The sequence below is a fragment of the Antechinus flavipes genome, chromosome 5 (assembly GCF_016432865.1).
Source record: "Antechinus flavipes isolate AdamAnt ecotype Samford, QLD, Australia chromosome 5, AdamAnt_v2, whole genome shotgun sequence".
Lineage (NCBI taxonomy): Eukaryota > Metazoa > Chordata > Mammalia > Dasyuromorphia > Dasyuridae > Antechinus > Antechinus flavipes.
The window spans coordinates 226,301,184-226,320,495 of record NC_067402.1 but is presented as its reverse complement, the minus strand read 5'-3'; the positions used below and the strand labels follow the sequence as shown (position 1 = coordinate 226,320,495).

The 19,312-nt window shown below is 38.9% G+C and overlaps 1 protein-coding gene across 2 annotated transcripts in view; it reads right to left on the bottom strand.

The window, feature by feature from the left end:
- BIN2 (bridging integrator 2) overlaps positions 1–10,610 on the bottom strand; it is a 47,505-nt gene extending 36,895 nt beyond the window's left edge. Inside the window, exon 1 of one of the 2 annotated variants that reach the window (XM_051963643.1) lies at positions 10,441–10,610. In XM_051963643.1, the coding sequence (XP_051819603.1) occupies positions 10,441–10,518 (78 nt within the window). In that variant the 5' untranslated portion in view covers positions 10,519–10,610. The remainder of the gene's footprint in view (positions 1–10,440) is intronic. The other variant, XM_051963644.1, reaches the window with a different exon arrangement.
- Between the last annotated feature and the right edge of the window lie 8,702 nt (positions 10,611–19,312).

Here is a 19,312-nt window from a genome sequence, read left to right as displayed (position 1 = left end):
CGGATTTGGAAAGAAGGTAAAAATAACTTGTGAAGAAAAACAAGTTCTGAGCCATTTGTACCTAGAGAGGACTGTAGGAACTAAGTGTGGATCACAACAAAGCATTTTCATCCTTTTTATTGTGGTTTGCCAAAATTTTATTTTCTTTCTCCTTTTTTTTTTTTTTTAACTTTTTGATTTGATTTTTCTTGTGTACCAAGATAATTGTATAAATATGCATATCTATATTGGATTTTATATATATATATTTTTTTTTACCATGTTTAACATATATTGAATTACATGCCATTTGGGGGAGGGCATGGGGGAATTAATTAAAGCTTTTTACCGAAACTGAAAGTTTTGCAAGGGCTAATGTTAAAGAATTGTCCAGGCATATGTTTTGAAAAATAAAAAGCTTTAATTAAAAAAAAAAAAGAAAAGAAAAACTTTGGGTTCCAATTTTCCCTCCCTTCCCCCATGCCCTCCCCTAAATAGCAAGTAGCCCAATATATGTTAAACATAGTAGAACTATATGTTACATTCAATATGTACATACATATTTATACAATTATTGTACTGCATGAGAAAAATCAAATCAAACTTAGAAGAAGAAAAAGAAAAAGATGATGATGATGCAAGAAAGCAATAATGGAAAGAATGAAAATGCTATGTTGTGGTTCACATTCAATTCCCATAGGCCTCTCTCTCTGGGTATAGATGGTTCTCTTCATCACTGAACAATTGGAACTGGTTTGAATCATCTCATTGATGAAGAGAGCCACGTCCATCAGAACTGATCATCTTATAATTTCGTTGTTGCTGTGTATAATGATCTCCTGGTCCTGCTCATTTTACTTAGCATCAGTTCATGTAAGTCTCTCCAGACCTTTCTGAAATCATCCTGCTGATCATTTCTTACCGAACAATAATATTCTACAATATTCATATACCACAATTTATTCAGCAATTCTCTAATTGATGGGCATCCACTCAGTTTCCAGTTTCTTGCCACTACAAACAGGGCTGCCACAAACATTTTGGCACATACAGGTCCCTTTCCCTTCTTTAAGATCTCTTTGGGATATAAGCCCAGTTGTTGCTAAGTTAAAGAGCATGCACAGTTTGATAACTTTTTGGCCATAGTTCCAAATTTCTCATCATTATCTTTTCCTGTCATCCTAGACAGTCTGAGAGGTGTGTAGTGGTATCTCAGAGTTGTCTTAATTTGCCTTTTTCTGATCAATAGTGATTTGGAGCACCTTTTCATATGACTAGAAATAGTTTCAATTTCTTTATCTGAAAATTGTTTATATCCTTTGACCATTTATCAATTGGAAATTGGCTTGAATTCTTATAAATTAGAATCAATTCTCTATATATTTTAGAAATGAGGCCTTTATCAGATCCTTTGGATGTAAAAATGCTTTCCAGTTTATTGCTTCCCTTCTAATCTTATCTGCATTAGTTTTGTTTGTACAAAATCTTTTTAATTTAATACAATCAAATTTATCTATTTTGTGATCTATAATGATCTCTAGTTCTTCTTTGGTCACAAATTCCTTCCTCCTCAATAGGTTTGAGAGATAAACTATCCTATGTTCTTCTAATTTGTTTATAACATCATTCTTTGTCTAGATCATGAACCCATTTCGACCTTATCTTGGTATATGGTATTAGGTGTGGGTCAATGCCTAGTTTTTGCCATATTAGTTTCCAATTTTCCCAGCAGTTTTTGTCAAATAGTGGGTTTTTGGGTTTGTCAAACACTAGGTTACTATAGTCACTGGCTATTTGTCCTGTGAACCTACCTTATTCCATTGGTCAACTGCTCTTATTTCTTAGCCAGTACCAAATGGTTTTGATGACCGCTCCTTTATAATATAGTTTTAGATCTGGTACAGCTAGGCCACCTTCATTTGCTTTTTTTTTCATTAATTCCCTTGATATTCTTGACCTTTTGTTCTTCCAGATGAATTTTGTTGTTATTCTTCTAAGTCAGTAAAATAGTTTTTTTGGAAGTTTGATTGGTATAGCCCTAAATAAATAGTTTAGTTTAGGGAGTATTGTCATCTTTATTATATTTGCTCGACCTATCCAAGAGCACTTGATATTTTTCCAATTGCTTAGTTCTGACTTTATTTGTGTGGAAAATTTTTTGCAGTTTTGCTCATATAGTTCCTGACTTTCCCTTGGTAGATAGATTCCCAAATATTTTATACTATCGACAGTTATTTTAATGGAATTTCTCTTTTTATCTCTTGATAGTTGTCAGTTGATTCTAGTTGGCCCGGAGGTGTTTGCACTTCATTCTGCCCTGGAGCCGGGGGGCTCCTCAAAGTGTCTTAGGACAGCTGCTTTATCCCAGGTTTATTTCTGCTGCTCTCAGACAATGTTGCATCTTTTTATGTAGAGGAAATTTGGAGAGTGGAAAGCTTTCTGACTTAATCTTCTATCATCCCGGAATCTTCATTTCTCAGTCTTCCTGACTTCTCTTCAGCCTTTAGCATTGTTGACCAGAGCCTCCATTCTCATATCCGCTTTGGGCCGGTGACAGCTGTATCTGGCCTGGTCTGTCTTTCCTCCTCCCAGGCTGGCCACTTCTAGGTTTCTTTCATCTGTCGGTTTCCCCCCAAACTCATTCCCGGCCAGCTTCTCTTCCTACTCTTACTTGCGACTCTTACTTGGAGGCTATTCCTAAGACTCCAAAGATCCCTTCTATGCAAATGATTCCCTAATTTCCTGAGGGATATCTATCTCTAGAACCTCTGATTCACACTCTCCTCTCTAATTTACTACATCACGCATCAGGCAAAACCACCTTCCTAAAGTATAAACCAGACTATGGTATTCTCTTGTTCATTTCTCTCTAAATACAAATGCTTCAGGCTGTAAGGCCTTCCACAATCTGGCCCCAACCCACCTTTCCAGCCTTTCTCCACACTCAGGTTCTTCCTACTCTAGCCACGCTGGACTCTCCAGTCCCACTCACTCGTCTACCTGTGGCCATCTATACTCCTTTATTCGTGAAGAATATTTCCTCTATATTTTCATCTGCCATCTTTTTTCTCTTATGCCATCCATCTCTATGACATCTTTCTATTGCACTAGAAAGGGGGAGGGGGAAATCCCCCAATGCATTTGAACCTAGGAGACCTAGAATTGAATCCTGATGACACTTTTCTGAACTTCCCCTCCTCGACATCCAATTCCCTCATTTGCACAAGGAGATAATTTCTAACCCTCTCTAATTCACAGGATTGTAGTGAGGATCCTAGATAGTCAGATGTATTATAGAAGGACCTACGTATTATATATTATTATACAGGACCATAGATATGAATGATTGTTGTCACCTGAATCCAAGTCCTCTAATGTTCTTTTTTTCTTTTATCAGTTTTCTTTTTACTTCACCACATTGGTCAGGTGATCAAGTAACATTCTCACATTTCTTAGTACACTTTGCTCTTTACTCCAGTCATAGTTAGCATCTTTATTTGCATATTTGCCTTTTCGTCCCTTTTTGAGAGAAGTAATTGTGTTATTTTCCATCTCTACTCCTTGTGCCCCCACCTAGCACAAGGCCTTGCAAACTGCAAATGCTTAATTAATATATGCCAAGTTGAAGGACAACAGGATTTACACTACCATATTTCACAGGCTTGTTGTGCAGAAAAAAAACCCCAAAACTTTGTTTTTACTGTTTTTTTTTAATTGAAGGTCTATAAAAGTAACTAATTGCTTAGTAATCATTTGCACTTTAATTAATATAAGTGAATAAAGTGTCAGAAGTCACTCCTCAAACTCAGAGGTCCTCAATCTATGGGTTAATATAACAGACAAATTTAAGATGGAGTAATATTTGTGAACTTAAATAGGAAAAAAATTCCATCTCAATTTTCACTAACCTCTAATTGAAGTTTAAATTTTCTTCTGTTATTTACAAGCATTATTCTAATAAGAGATCCATGGATTTTACCAAATTGCCAACAGGGTCCATGTCAACAAAAAAGGTTTAAAAATCCTTGCTCTGGTCCTCATCAGGAACTCCTTATTCTATTTATTATTCTCCTATAATTGTAGTTAGTGTGTACTAGTCTCTGGAGTCTGTTCCACCCCTCCTCCAAGTAGTATTTTCATAAAGGTCTTCTGAAATTTCTTTGTATTTCCCCTATTTGATGATCTTAATTGCATCATAATATTTCATTACATGGGGCAGCTAGGTGTTGCAACAGATAGAACGCCAGATCTGGAGTCAGGAAGTCTCATTTTTGTGAGTTCAAAATTGGACATGACTGAAACAAATGAGTAGCAATAAAAATTCCATTACACTAATGTATCATAATTAAACATTCCCCTATTGTGAACCTTTAGGTTTGCTTCCTAGTTTTTATTATTATAGATAATCCTGCCATGAAATTGGAAAGCATTTTAGAATCAGTCATGCATTGTAAATGTGAGTCCATTTGGAGTATGCTTTCAGATGTGGTAGTATGGCACTTTTGTACTCTCTAGACATTTACTCCATGTTTTTTGACTACCAATGGTGGAGAAATTCCTCAACCCGAAGATTAAACCAGGCTAAAGTCCTGTCTAAGGCAAATCAATTTCCCTAAGTTTTCTTTTCATCATCTATGAAATGGGGATAATATACTACCTATCTCAAGGGATGTTTGTGAAATAATGGACTTAAATGGATTTAGCATCATGAAAATGTAAGTTATCTCTACAATTCTTCCTGTGATCTGAGCTTTATTATAAGCTTTGCCTGGTCAATCCTTTAAAACTTGAATTTTTGGTTCTTTTATCAGAATTTTAGCTTCCTCCTTACCCTGTCTTTTTTTCTCTGCTTTTGTTACGTGCTGCAACTAGATTGCCATACAGTCCTGAGTCTAGGGCTTCCTCAGCTTCTCTCACCCAATATATCATACACTTCCTCCAACACACTGTGGCAAAACTCTTCTGTGAAGTGAGAGGTGTGGCAGACTTCCTTCCCCTAACTCCACCCTTCTCTTCCTCTGATAGAGCTGGGGCCCATCTCAACCTGGAGACCGGGGAGAAAAGTCTCTCCCTCCTCCCAACATCCCTTATAAATCAAGGCCTCTTTGGCCCCGACCAATCATGAGACCAAGTTCCAAGCCCAGGAGTAGAAAGGCATCGCTACTCTTAGTCTTTGGACAAGGAAGATTATGGACTAGACATTAATTCTGATGCCACGAATGAGAATAGACAGAGAATCCTGATGGGGACTGAAAAAGAGAAACTGAAAAAGTTTGATGATTTTTGCACCATTGAAATTAATAAATTTTAAAATGTAAATGCTTATTAAGCAAGTGTGGTTTATTAATGTTTAATTGTTTCTATTAAAACATTTAATTTTAGAAAAAAGAATCTTTGAATTATATGGACGCAAGGATCTCAGCTTTTCTTCTCCTTGAAATCAGGACAGACACTTGAAGATTGGCTTTAGTTCACATCAGGCCAGGGGGATTTCTTTCAAGGGACAGAAGAGGAACAAAAAACTAAATGGCTTCTCTCTTTTTTTGAGACAGAATTATGGTAAATATAAGAATGCTGATCAAGGAAAATATAGGGAAAGTCATAAGACACCAGAAGAACCAAAGGCAGCCAAGGAGAAAGGCAAGGGAGATGGGCTTCTCTCCAGCAGATTTAGGCTGCTTATCCCCCTGGAGATAAAACTGGAAAACCCCTCAAGAAAACACTTCTTTCAAAATTTAGGAAACTACAGATTCCCAGGGAGGAAGGAGGAGGGAAATCTTGTGCCAACTAAGCCCTTCTCCTCCTGCCATATTTGTGTCTTAGGTATACCCCATATATGCTCTATCCCAAAGCTTCTTAAACTGTGGATTACAACCCCCCCCCAAAGGGGGAAGAGAACCTAGAACTCAAAAATCTTAAAAACAAATGTAAAAATGTTTTTTAATGTAATTAAATTTTATTAAATAAATAAATAAAAGAAGTCTTGCTCCACCCTAGTAGAATTAAAGAGCTAAGCACAGGAAATCATCTTCAAGTGACAGTTTGGTGTCTGGCCTTCTGCATGAGAGGTAGGTGGTAAAACCTCTTCCTTCTCATACCTCTATCAGAAGGTCAGGTCCTTCTCCCCTTCTCAGGCAAAGCTTAGGAAAGGAATGGACATTAAACTCACATTTATCTATCAACTCTCTCCCCCCAACATAATCCTGTGTAGAGTTTAGTAGTCAAGTATTTTTATCCCCAATTTAAAGATAGAGAAAACTGAGACATAGAGATGCTAATCGACTTGCCTAAGTTCATAGCACTAGTAAGTGTAGTCAGGACTAGAATTCAGGTAATTAAATCAAGATTTAGAGTCCAGCATCCTGATTTTATATATAAGGAAACAGGACCAGTTGTACAGATAAATAGCCAAAAATAAGCAGTACACACATTGAGTCATTTGACTCCAAATTCTGTGCCCTTTTCACCACAATTATACAAGAAATTCTAGTTAATAGTCTGTATAGAACACAGAGTAGAGGAATTGGTTAAAATATTTGTTTTTTAATGTATAGGAGCTTGATAAATTTAAACATATATATATGTGTATATATATATATATATATATATATATATATATATGGTTTTTAACATTGTTTTTAAAATTTTGAGTCCTAAATTCTCTCCCTCCTTCTTGCTTCTCCCCTACTTATCGGGAAAGTAAGCAGTATATTAATTAAATATGTGAAATCATGCAAAACAATATTTCCAAAAAAAAAAAAAGACCAAGAAAAATAAAGTAAAACAAATTATGCTTCAACTTGCATTCTTGATAAATATTATCTTCAGTATGCAAAATACTGCTGGAAGAGAGAAAGCCAAAGTTTACTCCATGAGTAAAGATTTATAGAATCCCAGAATTTGTGGGTTGGGAGGTCTTTCAGCAGCCATCTCCTCCCATTCATCCCTAAAAGGAATCCCCACCTCATATATTATTAAGAAGGTCATTCCCCTGGGAAACCTACTACCTCTAAAGGCAGTCTGTTCAACTTTTGGACGGCTCTGATTGTAAGGGAGTTTGGTTGTCACTCTGTTTTTTTTCTTCTGATGTCAGGTTTCTCTCAAACAGGGCAACAACAACAACAACAAAAAAAAAAGCTAAAAAACATAGATAATACAGTTTTCTAAGTCAACATGTAGCCTGAAAGGATTCTTATATGCACAGATTTAGTGAGCCCCTGAGTTGGACACCACTGCTCTAGGTCAAAGCTTCTTAAAGTGGGGGGTCATCATCTGGTTCTGTAATTGAATGGGAGTAGTGAAACCGATTTATTATCAGTAAATGTTTCATTTGTATACCTATATGTGCTGGAATGTATAAAAATTTCCCAATTGAAAAAGGGATCACAAGTTTAAGAAGCTCTGTTCTAGGCAATTCTCTGAAACTAAATTGCAGAGAAGATGCTGACTTGCATAGGTGGAGGGACTTTCCTCATCTGGGAATGCCAGCAGTTGTTTTTAGTCTCAGAACTCTTTTTTATTCTTAAAATTATTAAGAATTTCTCAAGAAGGTTTTCTTTATGTGGGTTATACACATAACATCTTAGTATTATGAAAATAGTTTTGATCTCGAGGACCCCTGAAAGAATCTGAGAGTCCTAGGATGACCCTTTGAGAATTACACCCTATGTGAAGGAAATCCCAGGCTCTCTGTAGCTCCAATGTTTAGCACAGTGCCTGGTATACAGTAAGCATATGTTTGTTGACAGACATAGAGAAAGAGTGCTCTGAGATCTGTCAGGTACAGCCTCCCAGCCCACATCCTGCCCCCTGACCCACTTCAGGCAGGAATAAATCCCACCTTTCTGTTCCCAGCTGAGTTCTCAGACGGAGCTTGCTTTCAGTGGAAAGGGCTGATAGGATTGTTAAAGCAGGGTCAAAGAAGATATGTGTGATAACCAGCCTGGACATCAAAGCCTTTTTAACAGTAGAAAGGGCCCTTATTTTAAATGAGATAACTATTAACAGATGAGTCTATATAAACAAAAGCTCTTTTTAATCATTAAGATTAAGTTACCAGAAATGATTTTCCAAAACATCTAATGATTTTCCAAGAATGAATCTGCTCTCCCTTGGGTTACACAAGCTCTTTAAGAACTACTAAACCAGAACCACTTTAACACATTAACTCATAACTCCACTCACCCACCCCCAATCTCAACCGCTTTATCTTTTGTGATATTTAGATGAGACAAAGGAACAAAGAAGAAAAAAAATCAAGAGGCCATAATCTGCAGATCATAGATTTCTGAGCTGAAAGAAACTTGCCCAACATCACATAGTAAATATCAGAAGTAGGATTTGAATCCAGGTCTTTTTTTTTTTCCCCAAGAAGTGTTTAAAATCACCAGAGAAGAGGTTAAATGACCTTTTATAAACCTATGCAAAAAGTATTTCAATAACAAATTGCTTTATGCAAACAGATGGAAACTAGATGATTGACCCACCACCTAAGAAGAGATGCTATTTTCTTTCCTCATCCCCGGAACTTCTTATGTCATAAGAAGGGCACAGGGAGGGGCTGATAGCTGCATCAGGAACATGCCCATTGCTAACTTCCGACTTATTTTCTGGGTGCCCATCTAAGCACAATTAGACCTAATGCTTATTTGTGGAGAGCTTCTCCTGTCTACTTCACTACCCCCTTCAGAAGGTTCCTTCCAAACGTCTCACTGAATCCTCCTGCAGACTGGGGCAAGAGTGGGGATGATTTGAAATGAGACAAGTCGCTTACCTGATCTTCTGATTCTCAGTTTCCTCTTTTTTAATATGAAGGAGTTGGACTAGATCATCATTTCTCAACTTTTTTGATCTCCAGACTCCTTTGCTGAAAAGAGCTTCTGTTTAGGTGGATCATATCTATTGATACTCTATTTAAAATTAAGACCTTTTTAGCCTCTTAATGATTTAAGAAAAGTTTTGTTTAGGTAGAACCATCTGATATTTACCTCATTTAAAATGAGGGCCCCTTTATACTCTTAAAAGTAACTGGGAACAGCTTCTGTTTTGGGAGTGGTGCTAATCATACCTATCAATTGGGACCCCTTTACTCTAAAAAAATAATTGAAAAGTTTCTGTTTAGGTGGGTCATAGCTATTGATATTGACACCAAATGAAATTAAGAGCCTTTTACGCTCTTAATGATTCAGAAGAGCTTTTGTTTAGATAGACTCATCTGTTGATCAGTTAAGTAGACAACCATCTGTTGATAATGACCTCATTTAAAATGAGGGCCCCTTTATACTCTTAGAAGTTTTTGAGAATAGCTTTTGTTTTGGGAGTAGTATTGGTCATACCTATCAATATTGACCCTAATCCGAATTAGGATTTCTTTATACTCTAAAAAAAAAGTGAAAAGTTTCTATTTAGGTGGGTCATATATACTGATATTGATCCTAAGTGAAATTACAGCCCTTTTACATTCTTAAAAACTAGGTGGATCATACCTATCAGTATTTACCCTAATGGAAATCAGGACCCCTTTAGAATTTTTTCCCTTTCTTTAAAAAATTTTTTTAGTAATAGCTTTTTATTTTCCAAATACATACAAAGCCAATTTTCAGCATTCCCCTTTGCAAAAACCTTGTGTTCCAAATTTTTCTCCCTCCCTCCCCCCCACTCCGCTCCCCTAGACAGCAAGTAATCCAACACAGGTTTCCTTTACAATCTTAAAAATGCTAGAGAGGCGCTTTTGTGTAGGTCGGAGAGATACATCAGTAGAACCCCACAGAAATGAAAACCCCTTAGTGTTTCTATAAGCTCAAGGATGCCCTGAAAGGGACTCGGGAGCGCCGGGGGCTTCCTGGACCACACTGTGACCGGCTGTCACTGTCTAGTTGAAAATCTACCAGAGCTTCTGTGCTGGTCACGGTCCCCTCGCCTGCAAAATGGGAAAGTTGGACTAGACCAACCTAAAGGTCTTTCCCAGCTCTCCAACACTGGACATTTTCGGTCCCGCCTCCCCCTTTTCCCCTTAGGATCATCCGTTCATCAAAGGAGATCGCGTCGGGAAACCTTGGCCCAGATTTCTTTCTGGAAGGGCCAGAGGGGCCGTGGTTCGCGGAGTCTGAGACCCTGGGTTCGAATCCCGATTTGCGTGGGGGATGGGTGCTTTGTTTGAACCCTACTCCATCTACTCCCCCTTCCCTTGGGGGTTGGATCTCCGGTAGGAAAAAAAGGACCTTAAGGAGATGTTCCCGTTCCCCTTGGGCAAATTTTTGCCCTCCCGGCTTCAGGGTTCTTATGGGTAAAATAATGGGGAGGGGGTGTTAAGGGAAGGCCCCTTCTAGCCTCCAATCTGCGAAAAGCCGTAGGGAACACAGCAGAGGGTCAGGGTCAGGGTGGAGGCGCCCCCCGGGGGTCCCCTCCTCCCCCTCCCTTCCCGGCTCCTCCGGGCAGACGTGGAGGCCTAGTCCCACCTACCTTCTCCTGGGCCCGGCTGAATTTCTTCTGCATCTGCTTGGCCAGGAGGCCCGCACCGCTGCCCGAGCGCTCCGCCATCCCCGTCCTGCCGGCTGACCAGCCTCGCCTGGCCCGTCCCACCGCGGGCCCCAGGAGCAGCCTCAGGCAGCCTGTGGTTTTCCTCCAGGGCTGCCTGAGAAGGAAGTGCCGGCTCCCAGCATGCCTTGCATCCTGGGGGGGGTGGGGGGGGGCTCCTGCTCTCCTTCCTAATTACCCACCCCCACCCCCCACCAGCAGGCAGGATTCTGGTTTCGGGCAGGTATTCCCGGGGACTCCCGGGCTGGGCTGCACTTGTCACTCTGCACCCTGAGAATGGGAGCAAGCAGGAGAGGTTGCTCTGCTCTCAAATAATCACCCCCATCCCCCAGGGATCCTGGGTCCAGACCAGGCCAGACTTGGTCACCCCAAATAGTCACCAAGGGGCGGGGGTCCCCCCAAATAGTCACCCTGAGGTGGGGTCCAGACCAGGCCCAGACCTGGTCCCCCCAAATAGTCACCCTGGGGCGGGGGTCCAGACCAGGCCCAGACCCGGTCACCCCAAATAGTCACTCTGGGACGGGGGTCCAAACCAGGCCCAGACTTGGTCACCCTGGGACTCATACTGGAGGAGTAAAGGGTCTCCTGGATCCAAACCCAGACCCAGCCACTCCAAGGCTTCACCCTGGTGTGGAACTGGGGCCATCAGACCTATCCCTCAGAGCTGCAGGCTTAGGGTACAGCAGAGTGAGAAGAGGTCAGAATACCCAGGGCCTTTCGGATTTCCTCTTGTCTTTCCTTCCATTCCTTCTTTCCTTCTGTGCTCCCTCTCCAGCTCAGGCCTTATCCTGGGGGCTGGGGAAGAGTTCTGAGGGGCACACTTTGAAGGGAGGGATAGCAAGTTGCAAATAAAAACCCAGTCTTCTAAGAACAAGGGAGATGGTACCTGAAAATGTCTCATCTCCCTCTGGAAATGCCTTTCCTGATCCCCTTCATGTCATCGTCTTCTCTCTTTTACTTATCTCTAGTTTAACCCATCTACCTTGTTTTGCATTGCGGCCTCCTCCATTTGAGTGTGAGCTTCTATAGAGTAAAGGCCACTTTTGCTTTTCTACATATCTCCAGTTCATAGTTAATTTTTTTTTTTTTTACATCTTTTATACCTTACTCCCCCCCCAATCTGCTTTCTAAACACCTAATCCCCTAACATTGGGGCGTTTTCCACTGACTGGAACATCCTGCAGCCCAAATGGAGCTCCCTCATCTTCAACCACTGGTTTCCCTGGCTTCCTTCAATTCTTCCTGCAGGTCCAAACAGCCCTACCCTAATTCCAGTAGATAATAATATACTCCTGGAGGGAGTGTCTATTTGCCTATTAATTTTTATGTGTACTAATATTTCAGGGCCTACCACAGCACCTGGCAACTACTAGTAAATCATCAATAAATATCTGTTTAATTGATAACTTGGCAGAAGGAAGCTGTCACAGTTGACTAGGCTTGTGATGATGAGACCTCAGATCAGGATCATAGCTATGGGGATGGAAAGAAAGAATCAGACCAATGATATGAGGACTTCAGGTCTTAGAGGAGGGGATGGCGTGTTGGTATCTCAAGGAGACACTAAGGTGGTTAAAATAGCAATAGGAGATGGGGTACAAAGAATACTCTTTGGTCAATACCGAGATATTCCCAGAGAAGGACTGCAGAGAAGCATCCAGAGATAACTGAAGGACTTACCTTCCACTGCCCCCCACTCTCCTCAGACCCTCCCCATTTCTCCGTTAGTATTCTAGTTGTCATCCCGGTGCATTTCTCAATATAGGCTATTTGTGACACAGTAATCTATGAATAAGAGGGCCCGTCTAAGGTTAATTTTTTATTATTGCAATGGGAACGTTAGTTCCCCTTTGTCCTCCTGCCTTCGGAGTAAGTAGAAAAAACTTCTTTATTCTTTAGGCATTCACTCTTCAGAAGCATAAGGAATCAATCAATCAATTAACCCACAAATATTTATTAAACACCTACTAAGTGCTAAGCAATGTACCTAGGGGCATAAACATAAAAATGAAACAGTCCTTTGTCCTCCAAGAGCTTACAATTTAGCCAACGAGAAACATGCATGCATACATATATGTACATGCATAAATAGGCATATACAAAATAGAGACAAATACAAAATAATTTCATGGGGAAGGTACTAGCTTGGTGGGGAGTAGGAGGGAGATGGGGAGGAGAAGAGATGAAAAAAAAAAAACTTCAAATAGAAGACAGCACTTGAACTGAGCCTTGAAACCCTGAGAATAGCTCCAATTTATTCTGTATATATCTTATTTATACATATTGTTTGAAGGTTGTAGCTCTGATTACACTGAGAGCTCCTTCAGAGCATGACAGTGGTTTGTTTGTTTGTATGTTTGTTTTTGCGCCTCAGTATTTGCAGGGTTTAGCAAAGTAACTGGCACATGGTTGGTACTAAATAAATGCTTGTTGATTGACTTTAAAGAAGCTAATGATTCTTAGATGCAGAGGTCTGAGGAAAGTATGTTACAGGCCTAGGTCTGTCTTGGTCTAGGAATGTCTTGGGTGGGAAACATTAAGAACTCCAGTTTAACTAGATAATGTGTTACAAGATAAGGTGTTAAAATGGGGCATGGTTGTGAAGGACTATAAATGCTCAACAGAAAAGCTTATATTCACTTGTTGGAATTTATTTTATTTAAAAAATATATTTTATTTTCCCATTACATGTGTGAAATAGCCCAGGCAATAAAATTCAAGACGCCCATAGTAATTCATAATTTAGAAATAATTTATTTGTAACTGGCCTGGGCGGACCTCCAGTAGGATTCTGGCATAGTTCCGTGCGTAACTGAAGTAGGGACAGCCTTATAAGCATTCTTGTTCACCCTTGCTGGCACATTTTGACAGTGACTCGACTTTACTGGATGAAAGATACAATGGCAGATGTTTAACATAGTTTATAGGTCAGGGTTATCTAACCGATACCCTTCATTGTTGAACAGGCACTTTGAAATGCAAAACATCTCCTTTAATCTGGCTGAGCAGATCTTTCTCTTCGAGCCCCAGGCCCTTTAACCTAAGACTGAAGGAGGGGAGGAGAGGCCAGTCCTTTGTCCATGTCACATGTGAAAACAATTTAAACATTTATTTTGAAAAATTTGAATTCCAAATCCGCCCCCTTTTCTTTCCCTCCTCCCTCTTTGAGAAAGTAAGTAACTCGATATATGATAAATATATGCAATCATGCAAAACAAATTTCCACGTTAGTCATATTGTGAAGAAAACAAGAAAAAATATGTTTTGATTTGCATTCAGATTCCATCATTTCTTCCTCTGGAGACAGATAACATTTTTCATCAAAAGTTCTATGGAATTTTCTTAGATCATTGTATTACTGAAAATAGCTGTCATTCATATGTGATCATTATATAATGTTGCTGTTACTGTATACAATGTTCTCCTGGTTCTGCTAATTTCACTTTTCATCAGTTTATCTATACCTTTCCAGGATTTTCTAAAAGTATTCTGCTTGTCATTTTTTTTTTAATTAAAGCTTTTTAATTTTCAAAAGAGATGCATGGATAATTTTTTTTAACATTTACTTTTGCAATTTCCCCCTCTTCCCCTCATCCTTCCCTTAGATAGCAATTAATCCAATATATGTTAAACTAAAAATATATGTTAAATTCAATATATGCATATATATGTATGTATATATGTGTGTGTAAATTATATTGCTGCAGAAGAAAAATCAAACCAAAAAGGAAAAACAAATGAGAAAGAAAATAAAATGCAAGCAAACAACAACAAAAAGAGTGAAAATGCTATGTTGTGATCCATATTCAGTTCCCACAGTCCTTTCTCTAGATGGCTCTCTTCATCACCAGATCACTGAAACTGGCCTCAATCATTTCATTGTTGAAGACCCGCATCAACATTGTATAATACTGCTGTTGCTATGTATAATGATCTCTTGCTTCTGCTCACTTCACTTAGCATCAGTTTGTGTAAGTCTCTCCAGGCCTCTCTGAAATCATCCTGCTGATTGTTTCTTACAGAACAATAATATTCCATAATATTCATATACCACAATTTATTCAGTCATTCTCCAATTGATGGGCATCCATTCATTTTCCAGTTTCTGGCCACAACAAAGAGGGCTGCCACAAACATTTTTGTACATGTGGGTCCTTTTCCCTTTTTAATGATCTCTTTAGGATACAAGCCCAGTAGAGACACTGCTGGATCAAAGGATATACACAGTTTGATAACCCTTTGGGCATGGTTCCAAATTGCTCTCCAGAATGGTTGGATCACTTCACAACTCCACCAATAATGTATCAGTGTCCCAATTTTCCCACATCCCTTCCAACATTTGTCATTGTCTTTTCTTGTCATAGCCAATCTGAGAGGTGTGTGGAGCCAATCTGAGAGGTGTGTGGTTGTCTTAATTTGCATTTCTCTGATCAATAGTGATTTAGAGCATTTTTTCATATGACTAGAAATGGTTTTAATTTCTTCATCTGAAAATTGTCTGTTAAATATCCTTTAGTGCTTGTCATTTCTACAATAATAAATTAGTATTCCATCACAATCATATACCACAGCTTGATTTAGTCATTTCCCATTGGATGGGCATCCCCTCAATTTCCAATTCTTTGCCATTACCAAAAAAAAAAAAAAAAAAGGCTGCTTTAAATATTTAATTTGTGTACATATAGTTATTTTTGTCTTTCAAAATTTCTTGAGTAAATGACTAACATGTTCAGACCTGTACATTAGGAAAAATAACTTTGCAGTTGTATAGAGGGGAGAGACTTGAGCAAGCAAGGCCAATTAGGAAGTTATTCCAAAAGTCCAGACAAGAGATAATAAAGACCTGACCTTGAGTAGTGGCCATATGAGGGGAGATGAGAGGTGGAGAGATATTATAGAACTATAAATTATAAGGTTTGGCAAGTGATTAGGTATGTGAGATAAGAAAGAATGAGGAGTCAAGGATGATGCTAAAATTTTAAACTTGTGTTCATGAAAAGATGGTAGTATTCACTCAATAGTATTTTATTTTTCTGAATACATGTAAAGATAGTTTTCAACATTCATTTTTGCAAGACTTTGTATTCCAAATTCTTTCTCTTTTCCCCTTATTTCCCCCCTCCCCAAGACAGCAAGTAATCTAATATGAGTTATATATGCACAATATGGGATGATGGCATTCTTGAGAGAAATAGGGAAGTGGGAGAGTTAGGTTGAGAGAAGGGAAAGATACAATAGTTCTGTTTTTTACTGGCTGAGTTTGACTTCCAGTTCAAAATGCTCAATAGATATTTATGGTGATGTGCAATCGGGGCTAAGGAGAGAGATTGGCTTAAATAAGGCAGATAGGTGGGTTAACAAATAAAGCACTGGACTTAGCATCAGTAAGACTTGAGGCAAATCTAGACTCTGATGCTTATCAGCTGTGTAACTTAACCTCAGTAAATCTAAGTTTCCTCATCTGTAAAATGGGGACAATAATAGCACTTACCCCCAGGGTTGTAAAAAAGACAAAATGAGACAATGTCTTTTAATTGCTTTGCAAACCTTCAATCACTGTAAAAATGCTAGCTACTATTATTATTAGTTATTTAGAGCTGAATCTCATCTATACAGAGACGATAACTAAATCCACATGAGTTGATGTGGTCACCAAGTAAGATGCTGTAAAAGTGGAGGAGGAACCAGAGATAGAGCCTTTAGTATCACTCACAATTTGGGGTATGGATAATGGTCCAGTAAAGGAGACAAATGTAATGGACAGGTAAGGGGAGAATCAGGGGAGAGCAGGGTCATGAAAGCCCACATAGGAAACAGTCTCAAGGAAGAGAGTCAGAAGCTAGAGAGAGGGCAAGAAGGATGAGAAGTGGGAAAAGGCCTTTCAATCTAGCAACTGAGAACAGTGGTAATGTTGGAGAAGCCAGTTTTAGTTGAATAAAAAGGTCAAAAGCCAGAATGCAAAGAGCTGAGGAGCGAATGAGAGGAGAGGAAGAAGAGACCACTAAGTGTAGACAACTTTTTCTAGAAGTTTGAGAGGTGAGATAGAGGATGATTGCTTCAAGGAATGATAAAAGTCTAGAGAGGGTTTTGTTTTGTTTTTTAAGGGTAGAGAAAACAAGTTTTTTGAGGAGGCAATTTGCTGGAGAAGACAGAAGAGTGATGGAATTAATGATATATAGATAGAAGAGTTGAACCTGTCAAGGAGAAAACCTACTTCATCAGAGATTGAAGTAGAGAATTCCCCAGATAGCTGTGAGTTCATTATTTTCCCTTATATGTCACCACTCTTTTTATCATCTCCTGTTTTCATTCATCCTTCAGCCTTTTCTTCTGATGAATTATCTTGTCTTCAAGTTTTCCATATTGTCCTTCCGTGGTTGGCTCAAAATGGAACCCACTGACCTTCCTAAGGCCTGCTCCTCTTATTCATAGCGGCAAGATCCTGTTGCCTAATTTTAGTTCTAGTCTTGTTTTGCTGATTCATATTCAGTTTGTGGTCCTCTATTTTTGACTCCCTTCCTCCAGTCTTCCCATCCTCCCCACCCCATTTCTAGTCTTCTTTTTTCTTCTTCTCTAAATTGGCTCTTAACTCTTTGCTTTCTTCTCTCAGCCAGTTCCTCTCTCTCTGTCATCTTTTTTTCTACATTTCCACACCCACTTTTCTCTCTGCTCTCCCCTTTTTTCTCTTTTCTCCATCTTTCTTCTGTTTTCCTAATTCTTCCATTCCCATCTTCCTCTCTCTTTTCTTTTTTCATATCTCTCTTTACTTTTCCCCTCTCTGTTTGCTAACATATATCTATCAGCCCAGTTATGGCTCTGATTTCAATTTATCACACATCACACATTCAATGAATACTCAGTGAATATCAACTGAATGTATTGTACTTCATTATGAAGGATTCACTATGAATCCTCCCTTCACCAATGGTGTGTTAGTCAATTAATAAGCATTTATTACTTTTTTACTACGTTCTAGATGTTGTCCTACTGTGCCCTGGATACAAAGAAAGGCAAAGATAATCCTTCATCTTAATGAGTTCACATTCTAATGGGGAGGCAACATGAAACTAATGTAATAGCTAACATCAATGTGGCACTTAATATATTTCAGGCATTAAGCACTCTATAACAACCCTGGCTATTCTTACCCCCATTTTACAGTTAAAGAAACTGAGGCAAAGAGAGGTATCCAGAGACATACAGTTAAGTAAGTATCTGAGGTCACATTTGAATTCAGGTCTTTTTGATTCCAGCCTGGTCATGCCATCCTGCATTGCTTAGTTGCATATAAGAATTGTGTACAATATTGGATTACTTGCCATCTAGGGGAGGAAATTTTGGACATAAGATTTGTATGCAATATTGGATTACTTGCCATCTAGGGAAGGAGGTGAACGGAACGAGGGGAAAAGGAACGAGGGGAAAAGGAACATAAGGTTTTGCAAGGGTCAACATTGAAAAATTATCCATGCATGTATTTTGAAAATAAAAAGCTTTAACAAAATAAAAAATAAAGAAATAAAAAGAAAAGAAAAAAAAAAGAATTGTATACAAAGATGATTGAAGGGTAATCTCAGAGGGAAAGGTGCTAGCAGCTAGGGAGACCAGGTAAACCCTCCTACATAAAGTGGAATTCAAGGTGAATCTTGAAGTAAGGCAAAGAAACCAAGAGATGGAGATGAAAGAGAGCATTCTACACATAAGGGTTGGGGATGCTGCCCCTCCTCCCACCCAAGCTAGGACATAGGTCTAGACATGGAAAATAGTGTGAAGAATAGTAACATGGATCAAAAGCTTTCTTTGACTTAATAGATGGATCCAAGAATTTCTATGGCCTAAAATTTCATCACTTTGGTGAGCTTCTTGAGGGCAGTGATTATCTTTTTTTTTTTTTTTTTTTTTTGGCCTCTTTTTATATCCTTAGCATTTAGAACAGTGTTTGGCACATAAAAAGTGCTTAATAAATGTTGATTATTGATTAATTATAACCTAGTGGCAAGTGTCTCTAAAATTAGCTAAGTTGGACTTCAGACAAGAAAAGGATAGCCTGTCATCTTACGGACACCTGAAGTTTTCCCAAAGTTCCAGCTTCATAGAACAGGTGAAACTTGTGCTGAGTCTTGAAAGAAACTAAAGATCTAAGAGGGAAAGGTGAGGAATACAGGTTTTGAGATGTAGCCACTGTAAAGGTACAGAGGAAAAGGATGTAAGGAAGGCTTTTGTCCTGCTGATATGGCCTTTGGGCACTGGAGAACACATACACACTAGGCAGAGAGTATGCCCAGGAAGAGCTAAATCCGGGGTGACACTTTATTAATCAAGCTAATAAGATGAAATGATGAGGCCTTTGCAGTGGGATGTGAAGGCTCTGCCCAAGGTATTTACCGACCCAATGTATCTATTCAGATGGCTGATTAGTTGATAGCCATTTTTAACACTTTAGGCCTGACCTTTAACAGGAATTTAGAGAGTCCAGAGGAGGCATCTAGGTATTGCAGTTGGTAAGAACAATGGACTTGATGTCAGGAATACTTTAAGTTCAAATCCTGCTTCAGATATTTATTTTTTCTCTTTGAATTTCCTTATCTATAAAATAAAGATAATGATAGCACTTACCTCAAGGGTTGTTCTGGGGATCAAATGAGATAACCCATATACATTATTTTGCAAACTTTAAATGATAAGTATGTTAGTTGTTATTCAATTCACTTCCTCTTTCTTAGCTATTACTATTAAGATAGGATAAAAAATTAAATCTAGGAATGGCTATCAGAAGGAACTGCATTGCTCCAGGATT